Below are 26,643 nucleotides of genomic sequence, written 5' to 3' on the forward strand. Positions count from 1 at the left end.
GGAAAAACCCAAGTTGAGGTCGGGGTGGGCGATAGATGGCAGTTAAGAAAGATGAACTATGCCCGTCGGCCTGCCGACTGAAGGGTCCTGGGTTTGATTCTGGTCAAGGGCACACACCTCGGTTGCAGACTCGATCCCAGCCCTGGTCGGGGCACGTGTGGGAGGCAGTGAATCAATGTGTTTCTCTCACGGATGTTTCTCTGTCTCCCCCCCTCCCTTCCACTTTCTCTAAAAGTCAATGGAAAAATATTCTCGGGTGAGGATTAACAACAACAAAGATGAACTTGAAGGCAATAGAGAGCGAAGCATTCAGTATCGATGCTTGTGCGGGGCGAGCATCAGGCTCCCCCGCATGCTGTGAGCGTCGTCCTAAACGGAACAGGACTGCCCGCAGGGTGCTGGTGACCTGGAAGGGGTGGTGCGTTCAGTGGTTAGTTATACAGGCGTGCGGTGTGCCAAGTGCTTAAAGGAGAACAAACGCAGGCACCACTGCTGCAGCGTTAGAAAAGGCACTGTCCCTAGCCCCAGCCGGTTTGGCTCAGTGGATAGAGCGTTGGCCTGCGAACTGAAGGGTCCCAGGTTCGATTCCAGTCTAGGGCACATGCCTGGGTTGTGGGCTCGATCCCCAGTGGGGGCATGCAGGAGGCAGCCAATCAATGATTCTCTCTCATCATTGATGTTTCTCTCCCTCTTCCTTCCTCTCTGAAATCAATAAAAAATATATTAAAAAAGAAAAAAAGAAAGAAAAGGCACTGTCCCTGCAGCGAGGCCAGGGCCACCCCAGGTTTCAGAAAGGAGAGTGGATCTCAGTGGTGGTCTCCCCTGGCAAGGAGACACGGGAATACAACCGCAGGGACAGTGTTTGCAGGCTCCGACCCTGGACGGCCGGACGGTGGCCTGTGGCCAGGGGCGCACAGGGCAAGGATGAGTTGCAGGAGGGGCTGGGCTGGCAAAGTTCGTTCCCTGAAGAGAGAAGTAGCTACTTGCCTGCGATGTGCAAACAGTCCATTTGCTTTTTGTTGTTTGGCTTTGCATTTTGCTTTTCCTCGGAGGTAACAGATGTACATTTCTGGTTCTGGAGGTCATGTCAGGCCCCTACGGGAGCCCCCACGCCACCACCACTCTCTGGTCCTTGCGCCCCGTCCCTACCTGTGTCCCTCCCGGACAGCAGTCACGGAATCAAATCGCCAGGTCAGGTCACAGTGATCTCCCTGTGGGTGGCCCTGCCTCGATCCCCACCCGCGGCTACAGTCGACTCACCCCATGTCTGTCTGGGCTCGGCCCTTCGCATCCATCCTGGGGGTGGGTTTGCCACTGGTGTTCAGGCTCCAGTGCAGGACAAACGAGGATGGAGGGGGGGTCTGGGGGAGACGGTCCCAGAGTCCCCAGAGTGAGGTACATCCTGGTACACGGGAGCTTCTATGAGTGCAGAAAGGGATGTCAAGAGGTTTAAAACTTGGTATTACTACGGTAAAGGAATCATTAGAACTAACAAGCATTTTATAGAAGATGCCATATCACAAAGTGGGGAGGCTGAGAATTCCACAAAAGTCTTCATTTTACCTGTTCCCATTGATGCCTCTGTTTACTGACGAATAGGTCTCAGTCTCCTAGTGGCCCTGGGCTGTGGCCTCCATAAGTGCTCCTCAGGGACTCTGCCCTCTTAGGTAAGACAGACAGACAGGCTAGAGGAGCTGGAGTTCGGTGGTCTCTTTCCCCTGTTGGCTGAGCTCTAAGGAGGTCATCTCCCTTGCTGGCCGGCCTTCGTTATGGGGAATCAACAATCTGGGCATATTCCAGATGCTTGCTTTTCCTTTCCCCATAGTCCACACCAAGGGAATTTTGCTCCCATCTTCACTGTGAGAAGCTGTTGGGGCTCCCTGGAGATAAAACCCATGAAATTGTGGGTGTGGGGTGTCCTGTGACCTCAGTTCTCTGATGGATCCAGGAAGTCATTGATTTCTAGTTTAGTCATCTCTTTTCTTGAGTGATAACTTCAAAGCTCTTTTCATCTTGAAGATAAAATGAGTCTCCCCTGTTTTTATGCTTGCTACCTACCTATGCCGTTCCTAACAAATGCATCTAGAAGGGCAGGTGTTCGCTCGGCAGGTGTGGTTGGAGAGAACTAGTTAAATCCAGTGACTTGGACAAACGAGGCCTGGAGAGAAATATCTTCTCATCTACTTTCAACACAGGCCAATATGAACAACAGGAGGGTGGGGGGCACTCTGCCATGGGTGACCAATAATAAAAGCCTATTTTGGCCCAGTCCGTACGGCTCAATGTTTGACCGTTCACCTATGAACCAGGAGGTCACCGTTTGATTCCCGGTCAGGGCACGTGCCCGGGTTGTGGGCTTGATCCCCAGTGTGGGGTGTGCAGGAGGCAGCCAATCAATGATTCATCATTGATGTTTCTCTCTCTCTCTCCCTCTCCCTTCCTCTCTGAAATCAGAAATACATTTTTAAGTCTATTTTTTAAAAAATGAATCACAAAAGTACAAACACTTTGCCTCATTCCCAACTGATAGCCAATCAAATAAATGTTGTCTGCTTACATGACGGAAAACCTTCAGGGCCATTAGTAAATAAGGAAATGCAGATTAAAATGAAGATGCACCCTGAGCAGTGTGGCTCAGTGGGTTGGAGCGTTGTCCCAGACACACCCAAGGTGACAGGTCACATACCTAGGTTGCAGGCTTGACCCCTTTCAGGGTGCGTATGTGGGAGGCAACTGATTGATGTTTCTCTCTCTCTTACTCTCTAAAATTTATACACACACACACACATATATGTGTGTGTGTGTGTGTGTGTGTATCCATCCTCTGGTGAAGATTAAAAAGATGCCATTTTGTGCATACCCTACTTTCTGTTTTTTTCTGCAAAAGCAAAATTATAGAAGCCCAATGTGAAGCTACAAGGAAGTATGTAGCCTTAGGCATTGCCAGTAGTGCTGTAAATTAATACAGTGGAATCTGGAGGGCTGAAGCCCATCAGAAGATGTGTTTTGACTCAGTAATCCCGTTACTGGGGTTTTTTTCTCCCTAGACAAGAATTGTAGGGAAAACGGCCACGTGTACAAAAGCGTTTGCACCAGCATCCTTTGTAATGGCAAGAACGAGGGAGAGCAGGCCCCGGGCCCAGCACGGGAATGGTCGGTACAGCAGGGGCAGAGCTTTAAGTGTTTCACTGTTACCTCCTCCAGCTTCGGTCCCCACTCGCAGATCCCAGCCACACTTCCAAGCCAGGCCAATTCCTGTTCACGCCTCTGGTCCCCCTGCCAGCAAATTCCCGGAAAGCACGCCGTGTGGCTTGCTCACTTTGACATGCCCACCACCGACCTCGGCTCCAGTACAAAGAAAGGCTCTGCTACAGCCTGACCACAGAATGTGGGCCATGGGCCCCCTGTGTCAGCATCACCCGGAGCCCCTTGGAAATGCAGCGACTGTGGTTTAAGATGGTAAACATTATGTATATTTTGTTACAATTAAAAATTAAAATGCAGAATCTCGGGCCCCACCTCATACATGCATTTCAACATCAACATTTTAATCAGATGCCAGGTGACTTGTTTAAATGTTGAGGAACCCCATATGTTGGTATATAGTTACTATTAAAATATGCATTCCCGTCATTAGTTACTAATTCTAATTAAGACATATTTTACTTTTCTCTCTATTTCCTTTCCTGGAATCTTTCATTTGTGGGATGAAGGGAGAAATCAGTGGCAGCTGGCAGATTCCAAGGAGAGCATGATGCCATGGCAACCACTTCCATCAGTAACTTAATTTCATCTCTGCTTTTCCATCTTTCTCTCTTTAATCCTGAAGCTGGAAATGCTTTAATTTGGAAAGAACATAAAATGGCTTGTGGTTGCTATGCCCACAGTAACGGCACACTTCCTGATGGCCCTGACTGTCAGAAAGGAAACTGTCGGCAACTCACAGAAACTCAGACCTCCAGGGGCCACCAAGAGCCTTCACCCCTGACTTGGCCAAGCAGAGCCCCCGGCCCAGGGAGAGTCCTGCAGCTGCGTGGCAGCCTGGCAGCCTGCACCGAGTCACACCGACGCAGGCTGCTTGGTGTGGCCCCCAGAGGGTTTCAGGGAGAACATGCGGACAGAGGCAGACTGGCAGACCCTTTAGGAGACCGGCTTTAGGTGACACCTACACTAAACCCCACCCAACCGGCGTGGCTCAGTGGTTGAGCAGTGACCTATGAACCAGGGTTCGATGCCCGGTCAGGGCATATCTGAGTTTCAGGCTCGATCCCCAGTGTGGGGTGTGCAGGAGGCAGCCGATCAATGATTCTCTCTCGTCATTGATGTGTGTGTGTCTCTCTCTCTCTCCCTCTCTTTTCTGAAATCAATAAACAAAAAACAAAGTCCCACAGGCTGGGGAGCTCGGCAGAATTTTTTCCTGACACTCCGCAGGCTGGGAGGCAGTTCGAGAGCAAGACGTCCGCAGGGCTGGCTTCTCCCGCGGCCTCTCTCCCAGGCTTGCAGCAGCCACCTCCCTGTGGCCTCTCGCTGTGTCCTTTCTCGCACGGACCCCGGTGAGACCGGATCAGGGCCCACCCTAACAGCCTCACTTTCATGTAATCATCTCTTCAAAGACCCCCCCTCTCCAAATGGAGTCACATATGGGGGAACACAGTTCAGCCTGTACCACCCACCCGGCCAGTCCTCGGGGAATGACTGGCCGAGCCCTCAGCATCCACCTGTGTGTGTGAGCCAGCATGTCGGCCAGCACGCATCAGCCAATGGTGCTGCGTGCGCTGGAGTCTCGGCCCCACAGCACCACCTGCAAGGCCGGGGGTTCCATGTTCTCATCCACTTTTGAAACGTGTGACCTGTTCCATTCACCCATGTTGGCCTGAGTCCCCAGCTGACACCTCAGTGCTGCGTCCAGTGCACAGGGGTCCTGAGATGGCAGCAGCCTCGTCCAATGGAACAGCCGGACGGAGGGGCCTGCGGGTGCGGAAGAACGAGGACGTCGTGACTGAGGTGGCCCTTCGGCGTGCACAGGACCAGTGGCTCTCTGGCCTTGGAGAGGACAGAGTGACATAATCGGGGCGGGGGGGGGGGGGGGGCAGGAGGAAGGTCGGTGGTGGGAGAGGAGCCATCAGACTTCCTGTTGGTGTGGAAGTTTGCAGTAAAGTAGGACACAGAGCCAGCGGGGGAGGAGGCGTAGGATCGTCTTCCAGGAAAGTGGGAAACTGAATGCACAGGAGGTGGAGCAGGTGCGGGGTTGCCACGGGGACTGCGCTGCCCTAGAAACTAGCCTCCAGGAGTGAAGCACGTCTCCAGCCACGCAGACCGCTCACCCCGGGTGGGGGTAGGGGGGGCGGGGGCTGCTGGGCAAGGACGCGGTGGGAGAAGGGGCTGCGGGAGGAGTGAGCTTAGGACCGAGCAGGACAGCCAGCAGGTCGGTGGAGGGGACTGCACTGTGGCTCCTAGTGGGGGCGCAGGTGGCTGTGATCAGGTCACTATCCGGAGGGAGCCCAGAGCGCAGGGTGCAGGGTGTTCCGGAGGGGGCTGCCCAGCCCTGAGGCTGTGAGGTGAGGACAGGGATGCCTGGCAGACTACAGGCTGTGGCGGCTGGGTGCCTGGTGAAACCACAGAGAGTAGTTAATAAAAATAAAACATGTATAGCCCTAGCCAGTTTGGCTCAGTGGATGGAGCATTGGCTTGAGGACTGAAGGGTCCCGGGTTCGATTCCGGTCAGGGGCATGTACCTTGGCTGCGGGCACATCCCCAGTAGGGGGTGTGCAAGGAGGCAGCTGATCGATGTTTCTCTCTCATCGATGTTTCTAACTCTCTATCCCTCTCCCTTCCTCTCTGTAAAAAAAATCAATAAAATATATTTTAAAAAATAAAACATGTATAGAAAATACTAGGGCATTGCGTAAAATAAGTATGTTTTAAATCATGGAACTGTATACTAGATCATAATGAAACAAATATTTTTTACTGTTTTTTTTTTAAATACATCTTTATTGATTTTAGAGAGAAGAAGGGAGAGGGATAGAGAGAAACATCAATCAGCTGCCTCCTGCACCCCCCCCACAGGGGATCGAGCCTGCAACCGGGCATGTGCCCTGACTGGCAATCAAACCAGCAACCTGTTGGTGCATGAGATGACGCTCAACCAACTGAGTGACACGGTCCAGGGCTTTTATAAAAAAATCTTTTTTTTATTGATTTCAGAGAGAAAGGGAGAGGGAGAGATTAAAGCATCGATGAGAATCATTGATTGGCTGCCTCCTGCACGCCCCCTACTGGGGATTGAGCCTGCAACCGGGCATGTGCTCTTGACTGGAACCGGTTTGGCTCAGTGAATAGAGCGTTGACCTGCGGACTGAAAGGTCCCAGGTTCGATTCTGGTCAAGGGCATGTACCTGGGTTGCAGGCACATCCCCAATAGGAGGTGTGCAGGAGGCAGCTGACCGATGTTTCTCTCACATCAATGTTTCTTACTCTCTATCCCTCTCCCTTCCTCTCTGTAAAAAAACCAATAAAATATATTTTTTAAAAAAGAAGAAAACTACTTAAAAAAAACTGCAATAACAGAAAAATTCCCCTTCAAAAAGCAGAATACAAAAGTATGTAAATTTTGGCTCATATCAGAATTATAATTTGCCTTTAACAAGGACTAGCTGAGCCCAGCCCATGTGGTCCAGTGGTTGAGTGCAGACCTATGAACCAGGAGGTCACAGTTGGTTTCCCGGTCAGGGCACAAGGCGGGGTTGCAGGCTCATCCCCAGTAGGGGGCGTGCAGGAGGCAGCTGACCAATCATTCTCTCATTGATGTTTCTATCCCTTTCCCCTTCCTCTCTCTGAAATCAATACAAATTAAAATTAAAACACACACACACAAAGAACTAGCTGAGAAAAGATGTTTGCAATAGCAAAAACAAGGAAAGCTTAATATTTAAGACAAAGTAACCCTGACAATTCCCAAGGAAAAGGAAACCTAGTTGGAAATTGAAGACCTGAAAGGCTTGTTAATGGAGATGCTAACACATCTCTGGAAAACGCATCTTAACACGATCATGAGGTCCCCCAGGTTTGCGGAGGACATCGCTGGAGGAATGGCTACGCTCCCACAAATGTTTAAGAGGCAATATCCACTGCCTTCTACGCAATCAACCCGTGACACCCAAAGACACAGATCTGTACAGTGCATTGCACAAAAGAAACAAGATCTAAAGGTATAACATGTATAACAATGTTATACACATTGTGACCGCAACACTGTGGGTTTTTTAAAGGTATTATGTAATTTACAAACCAATCTATAGAGAAAGGCTATGGGACCAACAAACTAATGACGATAGGAGTTGGGGAACAAAGTGTGGACAGCGAGAGGGCGGACTGCCTGGGGGGCCGAGAGCGCTGTCGGGTCCGATTTGGGGGTTCCAGAGCAGCGTTAGGGGCCAGGTGCAGATCTAGAGGTAGAATGGTTTGGAGAGTCCTAGGAGGATGGGGGAGCGCGCAAGACCCCGTACTCTGCGGATAGGGCCCAGGAAGGTCTGGCCAGGAAAACCCGGCGCCACGCACCGGCCCGCACGCCCCACGTCGACCCGGGAGCTGTGAGCCCATCACGTCCACGGCCGGTCCACGCGCGCGCAGAGAAGGTAGGCTTCCTGGGGCGCAGCTCCACGCGGCACAGAACCCTGCGGGTAGGCGCCCAGCCTGGGCCCGCAGGCGCCTGCGCGCGGCGCTCTCCGCCGAGCTCGCCCCGAGTCCCGCCCCGCCCCGCACGGCCCGCCCCTGCGCCCCCCGCCTTCGCGGACGGGCTTCGAGGCCGCGCTCGCAGGACCGGCCAATGGAAGCGCGGCGCGCCCCGCGGCACGTGCGCCCCTGCCCAGCTGGGGCCGAGCGCGAGCCGCCGAGCTCCCGGGCGCGGAGCGCGCAGGGCGGGGGCGCGCCGGCGGGGCGGGGCGCGGGCGATGTGCGGGCGGGGCGCGGGCGGCGCTACGTGCTGATTGGCCCGCACCGCGTTCCGAGGCCGTTAACGGCGGCGCGGCGGGGCCGGGGCTCCAAAACAAAGGGCTGGCGGCCCGCGGGGCGGCGGCGGGAGGATGCCTCGCGCCCTGCGGAGGTGCCAACGGCCGCAGCGCGCCCCGGGCCGCGCCGGGGCCGCGTGAGAACCGAGCCCGCGCTGACCGAGGCCCGGGCCTGATGGCACTGCGGGCTGGGGCGCGGACCGCCGAGCGGCCGTGAGTACGGGCGGGCCTGGACTCTGTTGCGCGGGCGGCTACTTCGTGGCGACCCGAGGAGCCTGCGGCTGCGGGCAGGGCCGGAGCACCTGTTGGGCGTCCAGGCGGGCAGGCGGGGCGCGGACGGCCGCACCTGTCGATGTTTTCCTTCTGATTTGATGGTTCGGTTTGTTGGTGTTGGGTTCGCTCCGTTTGGGGGCAGACCCCAAAGCCTCATCTTTGATTTGGCCCCCGCTTTCTCCCCTACCCCCACCCCAGCCATGAAAATATGTACAGAGGGAATGGACCACATAATAATAGGCTTTTCCCTCTTTTAAAAAATACAAGTCGCCATTGGGGAGGAGAGGGAGGACAAAGAGGTCTCCGAGGTTGGCTCCGAAAAGGGGGCGTTTTCAAGTTGCCCACGCAGAGCTCGTGACTCGCAGGAAAGCCCTCGCGTTGGTTCACCACTTGTGGCACGAGGCTCCGTGAAAGCGGCCGCAGACGCCTTTGCGTTGGAAACCTGCTCAGCAGGGTCCCCCTCCCCCGCCCCCCTGAGAGGGGCGTCTTCTGGTGTCCAAATTACGTGCCAAGTTTTAGGGTGGGAAGAAGGCGAAACTCCGTTTTAGATGGACGGTGGCCCCAGGAGACGTCCATTTCGCCACCCCCCAAGCCTTTTCCGTTCCGTTGCATTTCTTTGTATCCAAAACACACACACACCTTACCCTGTCGATGCCTTTGCCAAGAATGTTATTTTTTCCCACCAACCAGGCCCCGCGCCTACAGTCCCCAAAGCCTGCAAACAAGGCTTGCCTCCCCGGGGGAACCTTCCCCGAGCTTCACCTGCCCCGGCTGCCTCTCCGCCCTCACCTGTGCGCCCTCCCGCCTCTGCTCGAGTGGGTGTTTGCGAAGCAGGTGCTGTAGACGCTCCCAGGGGGATGGGCTTCCTCACCCCGCGCCGGCCTCCCCTCTCCTGGCTGTGGCCTCTGGGGCGCCAGCCGCGCACCTTGGAAGGATGCTCTTACCGCCGCATCCTGGACCTTCACGCTCCCTCCCCTGGCGTCACAGGGTAAGGGGGCTCCACTGTGGGAACCCCTCGGAGCGAGGACCCCGGGCAAACTCATGTCTTCAAACGACCGTGTAGCCCAGGGTCTGGCCTGTGTTGGGCACTTTTAAAAAAATAATAATAACTGGATGATCTTCATTAGGAATCTGAGCAAAGGTCTTTCTGCTTTTTTAAAATGAACTTCTTATTTTGGAATAATTTTAGATTTACATAAAAGTTGCAAAAATAGTACAGGCCGTCCCAAGGCGCCCCACACCCGTGCTACCATCCTCCAATGCCGGTACATTTGCCAAAATTAGCAACTGACGCGGGTACATTAAGTCAAGTCCAGACATCAAGTCTTTCTGTTTCTGAAGCACGAAGGTTTGCAGAGCTCTTTACGTTGAGAGCTGTGCTCCCGTGATGTCTGTCTTCGCTTGGTTCCCTGGGGACCGTGTGTCAAGGGGCCGGAGTGCAGAGGGCGAGGGGCCGCCACTGGCTTCCATGTCTCCTTCTCCCTGGGAGGCTGACAGGAGGCGTCGGCCTGTTTTCAAACCAATCTTCATCCCAGGTTCATTGGGTTTTGAATTTTAGGAAAGTGGTTAGATCTGTTAATCAGCAAAACCTGTAGAGAGGGGGGATTTTGACAAGAGATGTCAGCAGAGGTTGGAGAAAGTTCTGAACAGCCAAGTCACTGGGGGGCCAAGGGTTCTGGGGAGGGCAGCCTGAGTTCCTTTCCGGAAAGGAGACAAGAAGACGACATGGACCCGGGGGCGGCTGGGAGACATGGTGACAGAGATGGGGCGGGGAGCCCTGCGGGAAACCTGGCCACGGCTGAGAGTAAAATAGAGATCCTGGGGCCAACCCACCCGCTGCCCCGGGAAGGGACCCAGAGCCAGGGCTCCCTGTGGGGGGGAAGGTGTTGGGCCGAGCTTGCTGACTGAGCCAAGCTTGTGTGGTTCCCTGGGCCACCTTGTGATTGCGTAGTAACCCCATGTTACAGGTGAGGCAGCAGCGTGGCCACCACATTGGTGCCACAGTGTGAGTGGAGCCTCCTTCCTGCTCACGGGGAGGTGGAGGCCTGGGACGCGCTCACCTGCCGGGCGCGGTGACGCTGTGCTGGGAGGAAGAGTAAATGGGGGAATGGAGAGCCAGGGGGCCTCGGGGCCTGTGTCCTATGGGCGTGAGGACCGGCAGGTGGAGAGAGCGAGGGAGCCCCGGCCCTTGGGCAGCTTCCATTCTGTCCTGTAATTGTCAGAGCTCTTTGGTTTGGGGTTCATTTCTCAATGTTTTGTCTTTAGAAGTGTGGTGACGGCACCACGTGGACACAGGCCTGATTCGCGTTCTCTTAAAATACTTACACGTGCTTGTTGTAGGAGAGAAACTTCTGGAATCAGAATATTGGTTTTGCTCTAAAAACTGACCCCACACGAATACCTTTGCGGGAGGGTGGCTGCCCTCCCTGCACGGGGGTTGCAGGGGCGGGGGGCGGGGGGTGTAATGCCCTGGGCTGGACGCGGCCCTCGATGCATTGCCGTCAGTTACTCACAGGTGGTTCCCGGGCCCAGGAGGGAGTCACTGGTTCAAAAGCCATGAGCAGTGTTTTGCCACTAAAGGGTCCTAGGCCCAGTGACGAGCTTTTGGCTGATCCAGGATTCCTGCCTCTCGGCCCCTTCACGTTATGCTGTCGAAGGAGGTCGAGGAAAGGAGAGGGGATAAAACAGAAGTTTGATCATTTAAGCCTCCTTTCATTAGAAAGAAAACCTGGGGTGAAGATGTTAAAACAGACTTGACAGGAGTTGAATAAGAAGTGAAGTCAGCCCTGACCGGTGCGGCTCAGTGGATAGAGCGCCGGCCTGCGGACTGTGGGGTCCCGGGTTCGATCCTGGTCAGGGGCATGTACCTTGGTTGCGGGCACATCCCCAATAGGGGGTGTGCAGGAGGCAGCTGATAGATGTTTCTCTCTCATCGATGTTTCTGACTCTCTATCCCTCTCCCTTCCTCTCTGTAAAAAAAATCAATAAAATATATGTTTTTTAAAAAGTGAAGTCAGCCCTGACTGGTTTGGCTCAGTGGATAGAGCGTCGGCCTGCGGACTGAAGGGTCCCAGGTTCAATTCCAGTCGAGGGCATGTGCCCAGGTTGCGGGCTCGATCCCCAGTGGTGGGGGGGGGGGGGGGGCATGCAGGAGGCAGATGATCAGTGATTCTCTCTCATCATTGATGTTTCTCTCTGTCTCCCTTCCTCTCTGAAATCAATAAAACTCTCTAAAATCAATAAAAATGTATTTTAAAAAAAGAAGGGAAGTCAGAACAAGTTTGCTCCTTCCTCGCTGGGCAGCACTGGCGGTGGAGCGGGGGTGGACTGATGTGTCCGCGTGGACAGAGGGCACGGGGTGGGAGGGGAGCAGCTGGGGCTTTGCCGGCGGGGCTGGTGCAGGTGGTGTCCGAGGTGAGGCTTACACTCGGGGAGCTGGTCAGAGAGAATTCCTAACGGGCCCAGGAGGCTGGAGCAGCAGGTAAAATCTGATAAGATGTATTGGGGCCCATGTGATGCTTTTGTGAGAACAAGATCTCAGGGTCTGGGCAGTTCTAAATGTTATTACTCAACGTTATTCTTGCGAAATGTTAAAATGTAACAGCATTTTAACGTAGCACAGTATTTTGCAGAGCAGCTATAAACAGGATGAGCTTGACAGGAGCCCAGCAGATCAATGTAGCCAACGGCAAAGAAGAAATCAGTGTGTGATTAACCAAATAGTATGAACAAGCGATGGCTCAGCCTCCCTCGGTGGGACAGGTTTGGGTATGAATCCTGCGACCTTCATTTGCTGCAAGGACAGTAATAAAACTACCTGGTGACGGCCAGGTCACCTTTTTTAAAAATATATATTTTTATTGATTTCAGAGAGAAAGGGAGAGGGAGAGAGAGAAACATCAATGATGAGCGAGAACCATTGATTGGCTGCCTCCTGCACGCCCCAGGAGGATCGAGCCTGCAACCCAGGCATGTGCCCTGACCAGGATTCGAACCGTGATCTCCTGGTTCATAGGTTGATGCCCAACCACTGAGCCACGCCAGCCGGGCCAGGTTCCTTCTTCAACAGGACACCCCAAGTGGTGAACCCCTTGAGTTTGGTAACACCTTGTCCTTGATTCTTAAGAAACCCCAGGGAAAAATTCAGGATGGGCACATGATTCCATGGCAGCTAATGGGGGTGGGAGGATGGGGAGTGGAATTACTAATTGGGAATACCTAACATAATTAGGCTTGTTCAGAAATACCTTAACACTTGGTTGTGAAGCCCATATATTGGAGAAGGAAACAGGCTTCATTTTATTTTATTTTTTAATATATTTTTATTGATTTCAGAGAGGAAGGGAGAGGGAGAGAGAGAGAGAGACAGAAACATCATTGACCGGCTGCCTCCTGCACGGGATCGAGCCCACAACCCGGGCATGTGCCCTGACCGGGAATCGAGTTGTAGCCTGCTGGTTCACAGGTGATGACACTGAGCCACACTGGCCACACCGGCCGGGGGTGACAGGCCTCATTTTAGAGGGTGGGTGTGAGTGTGGGCCCGTGGCCCCTGTGTGGAAATTTCCTCCGCTGCCGTCTTGTTGGCTGGCTTTCTCTGTTGGGAAGTGCGATACGCTGTTAACTTGTTATTATGGCCTGAAGTGGGGTCTGCCTTTTTCTTTTCCTGGACACACCGTTGTCCACCATTTTTTAAACCTGTTCTTTCCCAGTGAGCCACAGTGCCCTTCTGCTACAGCTGGTGTCCTTCTAGGATATACATAGATCTGCTTCTGAGCTTGCTTTTATGTCACATGACCTGGTTTTGTCCCGAGCCAGTCCTATATAATAAAACCCTAATATGCAAATCGACCAATCAGAAGAACGACCAGTCGCTGTGACACACACTGACCACCGGGGGGCAGACGTTCCACGCGGGAGCTGCCCCCTGGTGGTCAGTGCGCTCCCACAGGGGGAGCGCTGCTCAGTCAGAAGCCCGGCTGGTGGCTGGTGAGCGCAGTGGAGGTGGTGGGAGCCTCTCCCACCTCCTCAGCAGCACTAAGGACCCCTCGGGGGTCCCGGACTGTGAGAGGGCGCAGGCCAGACTGAGGGTCCCCACCCCCCCCCCCAGTTCACGAATGTCGTGCACCAGGCTTCTAGTATCACATACTTTATTTAAAAATTTTTTTTTAAATTTTAGAGAGGAAGAGGGAAAGGGAGAGGCAAAGAGAGAAACATGGATTTGTTCCACTTTTTTATGCATTTACTCATTGCTTCTTGTATGTGCCCTGACTAGGGATTGAACCCACAACCTTGGCGTATTGGGACAATGCTCTAACTAACCCAAGCCAGTATCACACTGTTCCTTTTTTTAACCCTCACCCGAGGATATGTTCTTTATTGATTTTTAGAGAGAGAGAAGGGAAGGGGGAGAGAGAGAGGAAGAGAGAGAGAAAAGCAAACATTGACCAGTTGCCCCCTGTGTACATCCCAACTGGGAATTGACTGGGAATCAAACCTGCAACCTAGCCCTGACCAGTTTGGCTCAGTGGATAGAGCGTCGGCCTGCGGACTGAAGGGTCCCAGGTTCGATTCCGGTCAAGGGCATGTACCTTGGTTGCGGGCACATCCCCAGTAGGAGATGTGCAGGAGGCAGCTGATCGATGTTTCTCTCACATCGATGTTTCTAACTTTCTATCCCTGTCCCTTCCTCTCTGTAAAAAATCAAAATATATTTTTTAAGAAAAATAAACTTTTGTGTACTCACAACTGTAACCTACTTTTGCCCCACCCTGTATATGTTTTTCTCTGCTTTTACTACTTTAACTTTTTTTTTATTGACTGATAGAGAGAGAGAGAGAGAGAGGGGAACATGGATTTGTTCCACTCAGCCGTTCATTGGTTACATCTTGTATGTGCCCTGACCGGGGATCGAACCTGCAACCTTGGCTCTCGGTACGCCGCTCTGACCAGCTGAGCTACCTGCCAGAGCGACTACTCTAACTTCTTTATTGTGAATCACATAGAAACAAGAAATACATAAAACAGTGTATACTGTTGGCGAAGAACTACAAACCGTACATCTCTCTGTTGCCAGCGCCCTTTTCGCGTCCTTATGTCTAAGGTGTGTCTCTTGCATGATGATGAGCTCGAGATGAGTCTTGTGTTCTACTCAGTCTGAACCCGGACCACCTGACCCGGTGCACGTGCGTTCCCTGTGGCACTGAGGGACTCGCTGGACTCTTGCTCCCTCCTCGGTGCTTCCTGCTCCTTCTGCCGTGTCTCTTCCTCTCCGTTCCTGCCTCCCTTGAGGATCACATTAGTGTTCCCGGGTATTTCCCTTCACAGGTTTGGAAGTTTATACACTTTTGTGTAAAGTTTATAAACGTCTATAAAGACGTTTCATCAGAAATTACATTTCTCCTTAATTTACTAGAATCTAAAGTATTTGGGGGGCAATACAAGGGCTCGAACATTTTCCTTTGACTTTTCACCCTGACTGTTGTCATGTATCATAATCCTATCTTTTTAAAGCTCCACAAGTCATTGTTTACCCACATATTTACCATTTTCTTTTTCTTTTTTTGGGGGGGGGAGGGGGGTGGCTAAAACAACAGAAATTTTTTTTTTTAGTTTTTTTTTTTTAATTTAAATTCTTTATTGTTGAAAGTATGACATATGTCTCCTTTTTCCCCCCCGGTGACCTCTCCCCACTGGCTCCCACCCCCCAGCACATGCCCTCACCCCCTACTGTCTGTGTCCATTGGTTACGCTTATATGCATGCACACAAGTCCTCTGGCTGATCTCTTACCCCCCCAGCCCCCCGCTCCCCTCCCCTGCCTTCCCTCTGAGGTTTGACGGTCTGTTTACTTGGCATTCCTTCTGTTAGAGTTGCTTCTGTCTGAAGCACATCCTTGAACTTTTTTAGTGATATTTTGCTGAGGTCAAGCTTTTTAGTTGTTGGAAGATATCATTTCCCAAATCCTTGAAAGATGTTTCGCTGGGTATAAAATTCTGGGATTGCAGTTATCTTTCAGACCCTTAAAGGCCCCTTTCCCTACTGCCTTCTGGTTCCATAGGTTTCCTTGGGAAGTTGTGTGTTGAAAAGTAATTTTCCTTCCTCTTCTGGATACTAATAAGGCTTTTTTCCCCCTTTTTCTTTGGGTTTCTGCAGTTTTATTATGTGGCCAGGTGTGACTTTATTTTTATTTATTCCACTTGGAATTATTGGACTTCTTGTCTGTGGTTTGGTGTCTTTCTTCAATTCTGAAAAATCCTCCATCTTCCTTTCTTCACATATGACGCCTCTGCCCCATGTTCCCCTCACTTTACTTTCTGTAAACCTACAGGCCTGTCTGTGCTTTTGGTGTCATCCAAGAAGTCAGTGCCAAATCCAGCGTCATAAAAATTCTTGCTATATTTTATTCTAAGAGTTTCACAGTTTTATTTCTTACATTATGTCTTTGAGTTCATTTTTGTACGGTGTAAGGGAAGGGGTTAACGTCATCCTTCTGTATGCGGTGTCCAGTTTTCCCAGCGCCGTTTGTTGAAAAGACTGTCCTTCCCCCACTGAATGGCCGTGGTGTCCTTGTCGAAATCATTTACCACATACAAGCGTTTCCTTCTGGACTGAAACCGACTAATGACTGGTGGCTCCCGCCCTGGCCAGTGTGGCGCAGTTGGTTGGGCGTCCTCCTGTGCGCTGCAAGGTGCTGGTTTGATTCCCAGTCAGGGCACGTATCTGGGTTGCAGGTTCGATCCCCGGCAGGGGTGGTGCAGGAGGCAGCGGTCGATGTCTCACTCTCACATTGATGTTTCTCTCTCCCTCCCTCTCTCCTTTCCTCTCTCTCTAAAAATTAATTTTAAATATATTTTAAATATATTTTAAATACATGTATTCATGTATGTCGTGGTGCTTTGAGCCATCCATCCTGTGATTTGGGACGGGATGTTTCCGTGCTGCTCTCCCCTCACTCGGACGGGAACCCAGGTGGCTGTTGCTTTCTTTCACTTTTCCTGAAGCCACACACAGTAGACATGTAGCTGATCAAACGTATTTCTCAAACTTTTTGTATGTAAAAGTAGTTCACCTGCCACACTCAACACCATTTAGAATGATTAAACAGTGATTACGTATTAGTATTTTTTAAAATATATTTTTATTGATTTCAGAGGGGAAGGGAGAGGGAGGGAGAGAGAGACAGAAACATCAGTGATGAGAGAGAATCATGGATCAGCTGCCTCCTGAATGCCCCACACGGGAGATCGAGCCCGCACCCCGGAAATGTGGCCCGACCGGGAATCGAACCGTGACCACTTGGTTCATAGATCAACACGCACCCACTGAGCCAGGCCGGCCGGGCTTACTGTTCTTTTCATGTACAATTAATATGGCAGGACTGGATCTTCAACTTCTAGTCCTGCCCATCCCCCATTCTTTTTTTTAAATATATTTTTATTGATTACAGAGAGGAAGGGGGAGAGAGAACGAGAGAGAGAGAGAGAGAGAGAGACATCAATGATAAGAGAGAATCATTGATCGGCTGCCTCCTGCATGCCCCCTACTGGGAATTGAGCCCGCAACCCGGGCATGTGCCCCTGTCCGGAATTGAACCTGGGACCCTTCAGTCTATAGGCCGATGCTCTATCCACTGAGCCAAACTGGCGAGGGCCCATGCCCCATTCTTCAGAATGCACGCACCCTACACACACCTTGTTGGTGAATTTCATTCTCCGTAACGCACTGTTTGTCCTGACTTATTGCCAGGTCGAGACGATTTCCTCTGGCCCCAGCTGTGTGGACAGGGCCACACGCCCCCTGACCCACCACGGCTCTTGCGCGCGTATTCCAGTGCTGCTTCTGTGCGAGAGCCCCGCCGAGCCGCCGCACGCTGAGCGAGGAGTGCCCCGCAGACATGGTGAAGATGACCAAGTCCAAAACTTTCCAAGCTTATCTGCCAAACTGCCACCGCACATACAGCTGTGTCCACTGCAGAGCCCACCTGGCCAATCACGACGAGCTCATCTCCAAGGCAAGTGCTGTGTCCGGCGCCCGGTGAGGCTCCTGAGCCCAGGACCACCCTCACAGGTCATGACCCCGTGGTTTTTGCCGATCTGACAAAAAATAGAAATAATTTTGATTCATTCACACCAGACAGCCGTGGTGTTGGCTGTTGTCATTCCTTAATGTGCTGACCTAAGGAGAAGAGGCCAGTGCCCTGACTGAGCAGCCAGGTGCTGCGTGCTTTCAGAACATCGCTGTCTCCCGTTGTTCCGTAGCGCTCTCGCGGAGAGCAGAACCGAATTCACGCGAGGCCAGAGGCCGTCCTGACAGGGTCACAGCCTCTGGGTCCATCTGTTTTGTTTTGTTTTTTATATTTTATTGATTTTTTTACAGAGAGGAAGAAAGAGGGATAGAGAGCTAGAAACATTGAGAGAGAAACATCGATCAGCTGCCTCCTGCACACCCCCTACTGGGGATGTGCTCACAACCAAGGTACATGCCCTTGACCGGAATCGAACCTGGGACCTTTCAGTCCACAGGCCGACCAGTGGACTCTATCCACTGAGCCAAACCAGTCAGGGTGTCTGGGTCCATCTGCGCGCTAACAAGCAACCCCGGCCCAGGGAAGCCCACCGGTGAGGCAGGTCTGCAGCCACATGGGCGGAGCGCTGTTTCCATCAAGTTTTATGTATCATCTGCAGCTACTTTGGTGCCACCACAGAGTATAAATGGCCCCACAGCCTAAAACGTTTATCTGGCTCTAATTTACAGCAGTTTGCAGAGCCCAGCTGTAGTCAGACTGTGGCTTTAATTTGAACCACAGATCTGATCACACCTTTGATCCAAATCCTGTGTCAAAAATGAGGATTCAGCCAAAACCGGTTTGGCTCAGTGGATAGAGCGTCGGCCTGCGAACTGAAAAGTCCCAGGTTCAATTCCGGTCAAGGGCATGTACCTTGGTTGCGGGCACATCCCCAGTGGGAGATGTGCAGGAGACAGCTGATCGATGTTTCTCTCTCATCGATGTTTCTAACTCTCTCTCTCTCTCCCTTCCTCTCTGTAAAAAATCAATAAAATATATTTTTTAAAAAATGAGGATTCAGCCCCAGCTGGTTTGGCTCAGTGGATAGAGCATTGGCTTGCGGACGGAAGGGTCCCAGGTTTGATTCCAGTCAAGGGCACATGCCTGGGTTGGGGGCTCAGTCCCCAGTGGGGGGGGGGGGGTGTGGGAGGTAGCTGATCGATGATTCTCTCTCATCGTTGATGTTTTATCTCTCCTTCTCCCTTGCTCATAGTATTTTTAAAAAAACCAAGGATTCACAGAATAGGTGAAAAATTCAGAAAACCAGTTTAGAAACTTGAAAGCCAATGGGGATGTGTGAAAAGTTTGTATGATGAATCTTTAATTGGACATAAATAATATTCCTCATTCTAAGAAGCTACTTAAGGGAAGACCCCTTTGTAAGTCTGAAAGCTGTATATTTAAATCAAAACACTGCTAGTCTCAGGCTAGGTTTTGCTTCAGTAACAACCCCAAATCTGGCTTAAAATGAAGGTTTATTTATTTATTTATTTATTTATTTATTATTTTTTAATCCTCACCTGAGGATATGTTTTCTATTGATTTTAGAGAGGAAGGGAGAGAGAGAGAAACATTGATCGGTTGCCTCCCCTATGCACACGGAGATCGAACCCACAACCTGGGTATGGGAATTGAACCCACCATCTTTTGGTGAATGGGACGCTCCAACCAACTGAGCCACCCAGCCAGGGCTAAGGGAGGGTTTGTTTCTTGCTCAGGTAAGGTGTTCATCATGGGTCGGCCAGGGCTCTGTAACTGCACATTAAAGTGATGTGTATGTATAAAGGAGTTCCTATCCCAACTCCATTCCTTAATCACTTAGTAATTTGGTGTGTATTGTTGACTGGTGTGTTTGTGTGTGTGTGTGTGTGTGTTTGGAGGGGGCTTGTTTTTCTGTTTGTTGTGTGTGTCCATGACAACACATTTTCACCTTAAAATAGAGCTCACAACACGTCATTTCACAGCTCTTTCTTCGCTTAGCAGTATTTTATGCCCACTTTCCAGCCCACTCATACCGATCTGTTCCTGTCACCCTTTTGAAGTGCATGAGCCCGGGTGTGAAGTGAATTCATTTGCTTGCTCGCTTATTGGTGGGTTTTTCTTCTTTTTTTTTTTTTTTTGCAATTACACACACTGTGATGGTGACCATTCTGGTCACATATCCTTGTGCACTCAAGCTGATCTGTTCTTTACAGTCAGTTCTGAGAGTGGGTTGCTGGCCATTCGGTCTGTGCCTTCCACACCTTGATATGGTCACCTTGTGCTCCAGTCAGCCTTCCTCACGGTCTTTTGAATTAGTGCCAAGTGACAGGCAAAGAAACCAAGACAGTGTTCTTGCAGGGGTTTGCTTTTCGCTGATGATTTTTGTGGTCCGTCTGTTCTGTTGGGTCATTTGAGCCTGGCACCAGACAGACGAACCTCAAGCTGATTCTGGGACTGACCTGATCTATCCGGGAGGCACTAACACCCCATCCCATCTCCTAAATCATCTTAGGATGATCAATATGCTACGAGCTGTTTCTCAGCTTGTAACACTCCTGGGGTGAGCTGTCCTTTCCTCCCAGGAAGGGGCCATCTTGTGACTGTTCATTTCAGTGGAAAAGCATGAAAACGCCCCCTGGCCCCTTCTGTCTGACAGACGTGGTGCATCTGAGTGAGGGCCCCTGGCAGCCCCTGTGGGGCTCTCGGAATTCATGACTCCCCCCCACCCCCCTGCTTTTGGGAAGATCTTGTCCTGCTCCGGGCCCTGAGCTCAGCCCCTCACGCTCTGCCAGGCCGCCCTTCAGCTCGTGTGCCGATCCGTGACCTGAAACACAGCTCCTCCACTTTCATTCCAAAACTCGAGACTCATGTCACCTTTGCCTCGTCACAATCACCTTTAACACTTTGCTCTTCTTTCAGTCCTTTCAGGGAAGCCAGGGGCGCGCCTACCTCTTCAATTCTGTGTGAGTATCACGGCCACTCGGCCCGGGGACTGCTGTGCTCGGTGTCAGCTCCCAGGGGTCGCGTCTGTGCCCATTGAAGCACTCGGTGCTGGAGTTCAGTGCTCCCCAGTGTCTAGAGCAGCCGTGGGCAAACTACGGCCCGCGGGCCGGATCCGGCCCGTTTGAAATGAATAAAACTAAAAAAAAAAAAAAGACCGTACCCTTTTATGTAATGATGTTTACTTTGAATTTATATTAGTTCACACAAACACTCCATCCATGCTTTTGTTCCGGCCCTCCGGTCCAGTTTAAGAACCCATTGTGGCCCTCGAGTCAAAAAGTTTGCCCACCCCTGAGCTAGAATGACCGGTGTCTCTTACATGATCTTAAAGAATTCTCTCTCGTCTTGAGAGTTTCGGGAAGGCATGCGGCTCTGAGGGATCAGTCTGCACACAGGCTGTGGTTTCCTTCCCGTTTGGGGCGGGGGGGGGGGGGGGGGGGGGGGGGGGGGGCGGGGGGGGTTGTTACAGCAGCACTGTGCTCACCTCCCAGAGCCTGGCCCGTCCTGGGGAGACAGAAGGTGGTGCCTTCTCCTGAGAGGTGGTGGTCGGCAGGGCTGGGGGAGGCGGGCAGTTACGAGACGCTGCTGCCTGTCTGGTAACCAAGTGCCTCAAGAAATCACCATCCAGGGTGGTGGCCCCTCTAAGCGGGGGTAGGGGGAGGCCCTCAGGGGGCAGGTCTCCAGCACCGGCTCCTCCCTCCTGCAGGGTGAACGTGGGCTGCGGCCCTGCTGAGGAGAGGGTCCTTCTCACCGGCCTGCACGCCGTCGCAGACATCTACTGTGAGAACTGCAAAACCACGCTCGGGTGGAAATACGTGAGTGACCACCTTGTTCTGACCTTCCAGAGAACACACAGATGTACTACGATAAATAAAACATTTACAAATGGAAACAAAATTTGCAAATACGTAGATCTCCCCCGGAAGCATAACCCTATCAGAGTTCATTTTTCTTTTAAATATATTTTTATTGATTTCAGAGAGGGAGAGAAACATCAATGATGAGAATCATTGATCAGCTGCCTCCTGAATGCCCCACACTGGGGATCAAGCCCGCAAGCTGGGCATGTGCCCTGACCCGGAATCAAACCATGACCTCCTGGTTCATAGGTCGATGCTCAACCACTGAGCCATGCTGGCCCGGCAAGAGTTCATTTTTTTTTTTAATATGTTTTATTGATTCTCCACAGAGAGGGAGAGGAACAGAGAGCCAGAAACATCGATGAGAGAGAAACACGGATCAGCTGCCTCCTGCACACCCCCCACCGGGGATGTGCCCACAACCAAGGCACATGCCCCCGACCGGAACCGAACCTGGGACCCCTCAGTCCGCAGGCCGACGCTCCATCCACTGAGCCAAACCGGTCAGGGCAAGAGTTCATTTTTTAAAATGTTTTTATTGCTTTGAGAGAGAAGGGGAGAGGAAGAGAGAGGTAGAAGCATCAATGATGAGAATGACTGATCGGCTGCCTCCTGCATGCCATTCTGGTTTTCTTCGTCAGGGCACGGCTCTCCCTCCTGGAGTTCTCGATCGTTGCTGTGTCCCACGTCCCCGTCAGATATGAGGAGACACAGTGCCCAGCACAGAGGCGAGCTTAGTGAGGCCTGCACATTCCCCCGTCCTTCCCCCTGCTTGGCCCACTCCATCCCTGACCACCCGGCCCCCAACAAAGGGCCTTCGCTCCCTACAGCATCTCTGAACTATGCCCGGGCTCCCAGTGCAGTCACCCTCACCCTCCTCTCACCTGGAGTCCCTGGAAGGAGCATCTCGCTCCTCTTCCTCCTCCCAAACTGCCCTGCACGTGGCAGGTGCTCAGTAACAAATCGGAATTCCTGTTTCCCTACAAGTTTAACTGTAACCTGATGCCACAGGCACAGCAGCCCAGCGCTGCCCTCAATGGGCTTGTAACCGAGACACACCCCAGCCATAAGCCCGTGCAGGGGACGTCTGGGGAGACGTGCTACCATACACTCACTTTCTCTGCTCAGAGTGCAGCGGAGTTGAGAATGAAACAGTCTTTCCTGAAACCTTCTGTTTCTACTTTTTCCCCAAGGAACACGCCTTTGAAAGCAGTCAAAAATATAAGGAAGGGAAATTTATCATTGAGCTTGCCCACATGATCAAAGACAATGGTTGGGAGTAAAGCGAAGGCTTCCTGTTCTCTTCCGAATCCTGTTTTGCGAGAGACTTTAGTGGAATGAAAACACAGGAGCGTCCTGGATGACTATTTCTTGAACCTTGCAAGCCTGCCTCTTCCGGCCGTTCCCATGGGTAAGGCTCCATTTGGTCTATGTCCTCTTCATGTATGTGGTCGTTTCAGAAACGTTCCAGTGACCCTTTTCTAGTGTCTCAAATCCTAGAGGAAGAATTAACCAGCTGATGGCTTATCTGTCTAGTTAATACCTTCTTGAACCTGTGACTTTAAGATCAAGTTTGGCTGCTCTTTCACATTTGACAGGAACGAGCCGAATCTACAGACCACAGGGACAGGGTCTCTTTAGAGAGCAGGTTCACCCCTGTCGTTTAGAAGGACAGTGTTATAGCCCACTTTTTTCCGAATTTGCAAAATTACAAATTGGTTATTTCTCTTGCAAATGAGCTGTTAAGTCACAGTGCTCATTTCAGAATATTCCAGAAGCAGTCAAATCTATACACGGAGGGTGTTTTTCTTAGCCTTGTTCAAAACCAGAAGATACCATTGATAACATTTTAGGTAAGCTAGAAATAGAGAAATGTGTTCAGTGTTCAATGGAACATCCTGTTTATTTAAGCCAATAGCCTCCTTATCTAGGAATCAAGTGAACCAGTTGTTAGCAAAGACTGACCCAGGGCCTGCGGGCGCAGCTGTGCCAGGGCCAGGTCCCGGACCCAGGCTCCGGAGGTGGGGCTGACGTGAGGCAGGCACTGAGCACTGGTCCATGGAGTACTAGTTTAACACACTGGACTGAGTAAATCGGACTTCCTTTTCTACTCTGATGTACTTGAAGAAAAATAATTATTTTTGCATATGAAAGAGGCCAGAACTAACAGGATAAACTTTCAAACTTGAGATTTGGTAGATTGTTTTTAATGTTTTCAGAAAAGGTTAAAGTTGCAAGACAGGTTTAAACTTTGTAAATGAGATGTTTGGTTTGCTCAGCGGGTCACCTACCTTGCCTGGTTGTCCCATGGGCTGTCCCAGAAGGGCCTGTGCAGTGTCCTAGGTCCCGAGTAGCCGCCACATGTTTAAGTTTCGACCCACCCGTTTCTGCAGGGAGTGGGCACTGCACGGGTTTTGGCCAATTTGTAAAGAATTTAGATCAAAAATGTTCCCAAATAAGTTTTCTGTTTCAATGTTCTAACCCGACTCCAGCCTGTGGGCCAGCCTGCTGCTCCCGGTGTGTGGGGAGGCCTCTGTGTGGTCACCGTGGCGTGAGGCTCACTGGCTCCCGGCCCCGGGGAGCAGGGAGAGGAGAGCCGTGTGCCCAGGTGCTTCTCAGCCTGTAGGTGAGGTTAGTCCAGTGGCAGCGAGCATGAGCCCCTGCCCCGACCCCAGCCTCCCGAGCCCAGAGCCGTGGCCGTGCAGGCACGGGGCTCCCTGCCCGGTTCTGGTTCGGCTGCTCACCTGGAGCTTCCCCTTTGGCACCATCTCTGCCTGAGTCTCGAAGCCTTGGAACACGGGGAACGTGGCAGCCGGAGAGCAGGGTGGGTCAGTGCCCGAGGAGCCTCTGCCCCGCATCTTCGGCCGAAGGAAGGTCCTGGTGACGCTGTGGAAGCCTCTGCACTCGCAGCGCTCCAGCTGGCGCTGCTGCCGAGCTGGTGTCCAGAGATCTAGGCTGACCCGGCCCGGCCGTGTATCCAAGGTAGGGTTCGGCTGTGCAGCCTCGGGCCTCCAGGGCCGTCACTCACTCGGCAGCGGGCAGTGGGAAACCTGAAGATGCTTCGCGCCCGCCGCTCGCGCTGGCATGTGAAACCGCAAACACCTGCAGCTCGGCCCTTAGGGGAAACGTGGAGGACTGAGGGAGCCTTCCCTGAGTGAGTACTCGTGGTGACAACCTGGCCGCAATGGACACGCCCTTCTCGTTTTGGTTCCTCTACAAGCCTCTGCTGCACCTGAGGCTCCGGACCAGGGAAGTGGGCGGCGCTGAGCCCCTACCGCTGGGCCAGGGCAGCGGCTCCTGCGTGTCTCCAGGTCTTTGCTGCAACTGAATCTAAAATTCTCCTGACCGGTTTTTGTATATACTAAACTTATATTTAAAGCTTTTATATGTTCTGGGCAATTTTACTGCTCCTTCAATTTGAGCACTTTGGTTTTGTATCGTATTTTTGATGGCATCGAAACCTTTTTCTTGGTCTTATGCCTTTTTTTGTTTTTTATATAATTGATACAAATATTCTCACCACTTTTTTGTTGGTCTGCAAGCTCCTTTTTGAAACCAAATGGACTGAGCTGGCTTCAGGGAAGGACATCCACGAGCCACGATGACGTGCTGGTATGTTCCACCCTCTCAAATTCCTAAACAGTAAATGTCATCCCGACTTTTAAGTTATTTAAACTATTTTTTCCCTGAGTGGGAGGTGATGCCAGGATTACAAATGCATTTAACTTAAAACTGTGCCGTGTCCTCTGGCTCAGTACATTTGCTTTAGAAACGTGGTTTAGTCTTGTTGCCATTTTATATATACATATATAATATTTTTATACCTTAACACTTATTCTTGATGGCATCTGTCAGATATTAGCAAGGATCAGAAATGGGAATTTTTCAAAAGTCCTTTAATTTACCTGATGACCTCACCAGGTACTTAAAAAATCCAAGTGCTTTTAATTTCTGGAAAACTACAATGTAAGCTCCAAAATAACCTACAGAATGTAAACCTCATTTGTCAAAGGCTCTGGGCCGACCTGGGGGCCACTCTGTGGGGCTGCAGCCTGGCCTAGCCCGAAGGTCCCCTCGGAGCTGGACTGCCAAGCGCGAGCACACAGCCTCCCCCGCCTCTGTGTCAGTGTGAGGTTCAGAAATAAAGCTTCCATGTCCAGCGTCTCCTTTGCAGTAGCAGGTGCTTGGCTCTGCTGCTGAGGGACAGGCCCTGGGGCCACGCCGCTCCCACGGGAGCACAGGGTCTCCTCCAGAGGCAGCCGGGCCCTGTGCTGCCATACACCCACCTGCCTGCCGCCTCCTGGGTCTGCCCAGCTCTTGGAGACCGCGCTGGTGCAAACAGCCTTTCCCGAGTGAGTTCGCAGACATCTGTAGCTTGGAGGGTGGTGTGAAGGGGTCATGAAGAAGCAAGGGACCACTGTGACTAAAGGTGCAGAGGAGCTAGACAGCTGACGGGCAGGGAGACCACAGAGGGATGGGCACAGTGGAGAGCCACTGTCAGGTCAGCAGCTGTGGGACGGTGACTCAGCGTCGGTGTGGCCGTGCACGAAGGCCAGAGGAGGCAGGTGAGACACCGGGCTTGGCCTGGTGTCGAGCATCAGAGCTGGGAGAAGAGCCAGGTGCATTCTGGAAGAACTGTCGAGACTTACTGACGAACTGACGTTTGGGGTGAGAAACCAAGGATGAAACGGAGTTAGAATTTCAGCGTGCTGAGCAGGAGGAGGTGGTGGGCTGTGCCGACCCAAGGATCTTGGCGTTGAGAAGAGGTGTGAGGGGAACAGGGATCTTTTAGAGCCCCAGGGTAGAGGAGACAGCTCCCGAGAGGAGGCAGCTGTCCGCGGCTTCTGCAGGCACTTCAGGAGAGCTGAGGTAGTGTCAAGGTCAGGAGAAGGGAAGCCGGGCGGGCACAGGCTGCAGAGGGAACAGAAAACAAGGGTGGGTGGGCAAGAGGAAGCTTTTTGGAAAAACAGGGTCAGGGAAGGGACTCTTAAGTTAGGAAATGCTGGTGTGGCTGCCCGAAAGTCCTAAGAGCTGGGACTGGTGGCCGGGTTTGAGTACAAGGATGGGCCCTGAGGGTGGAAGGAGGTGGGGACATGCGCACGCCAGCTGGCTGGGGCCTTCTGCATGTCCAACAGGAGCCAGCTGCCCTCACCCAGGTGTGGTCTTGTCACCAGCCTGAGACAGAAGGTAGGCAGTCCTGGGGTAGAACCCAGAGCAGGCGTGCCTTGGGCATGGCTGTGACTGCCCATGGTCCTTGCTGAGCTGGACCCAGCAAACCCAAGCAAGAAGGGGCAGAAAGGTTTTTGGAAGTAACATCTAGGTTCTAGTCCAGGGTCCTCAAATCACTGGCATCAGAAGCCCAGCCTCCGGGTCAGACTCTAACAAGGTTCGGGTGAGGCCGCTGGTCGGGAGGCCACATGGAGTAAAAACAGTCCCAAGAAGATGACGGA

General features: G+C 52.1%; 2 protein-coding genes across 2 annotated transcripts in view; one reads left to right on the plus strand and one right to left on the minus strand.

The window, feature by feature from the left end:
* The first annotated feature begins 8,055 nt into the window (after nt 1–8,055).
* YPEL1 (yippee like 1) lies at nt 8,056–25,359 on the plus strand. The gene is made up of 5 exons (XM_070399985.1): nt 8,056–8,222; nt 17,030–17,294; nt 20,250–20,293; nt 21,040–21,148; nt 22,387–25,359. Exons 2-5 carry the CDS (start codon nt 17,178–17,180, stop codon nt 22,474–22,476), a joined length of 360 nt encoding a protein of 119 aa, XP_070256086.1. The 5' UTR covers nt 8,056–8,222; nt 17,030–17,177; the 3' UTR covers nt 22,477–25,359.
* The window catches only part of PPIL2 (peptidylprolyl isomerase like 2), a 38,066-nt gene continuing 32,784 nt past the window's right edge, over nt 21,362–26,643 (minus strand). Inside the window, exon 21 of the mRNA XM_070399984.1 lies at nt 21,362–26,104. The gene's annotated coding sequence lies outside the window, so the exon portion shown is untranslated. The remainder of the gene's footprint in view (nt 26,105–26,643) is intronic.

This window comes from Myotis yumanensis, unplaced genomic scaffold (genome assembly GCF_028538775.1).
Source record: "Myotis yumanensis isolate MYYU_CA2020_CCGP unplaced genomic scaffold, mMyoYum1.0.hap1 SCAF_19, whole genome shotgun sequence".
NCBI classification, from domain to species: Eukaryota; Metazoa; Chordata; class Mammalia; order Chiroptera; family Vespertilionidae; genus Myotis; species Myotis yumanensis.

What these genes read in the sequence shown, in the direction of transcription:
- YPEL1 (XM_070399985.1), top strand. Translation starts at nt 17,178, where the DNA reads ATGGTGAAGATGACCAAGTCCAAAACTTTCCAAGCTTATCTGCCAAAC. An exon ending in ACGACGAGCTCATCTCCAAG is followed by an intron (nt 17,295 to 20,249) that starts GCAAGTGCTGTG and finishes CTCTTCTTTCAG; the next exon opens with TCCTTTCAGGGAAGCCAGGG. An exon ending in CCACGCTCGGGTGGAAATAC is followed by an intron (nt 21,149 to 22,386) that starts GTGAGTGACCAC and finishes TTTTTCCCCAAG; the next exon opens with GAACACGCCTTTGAAAGCAG.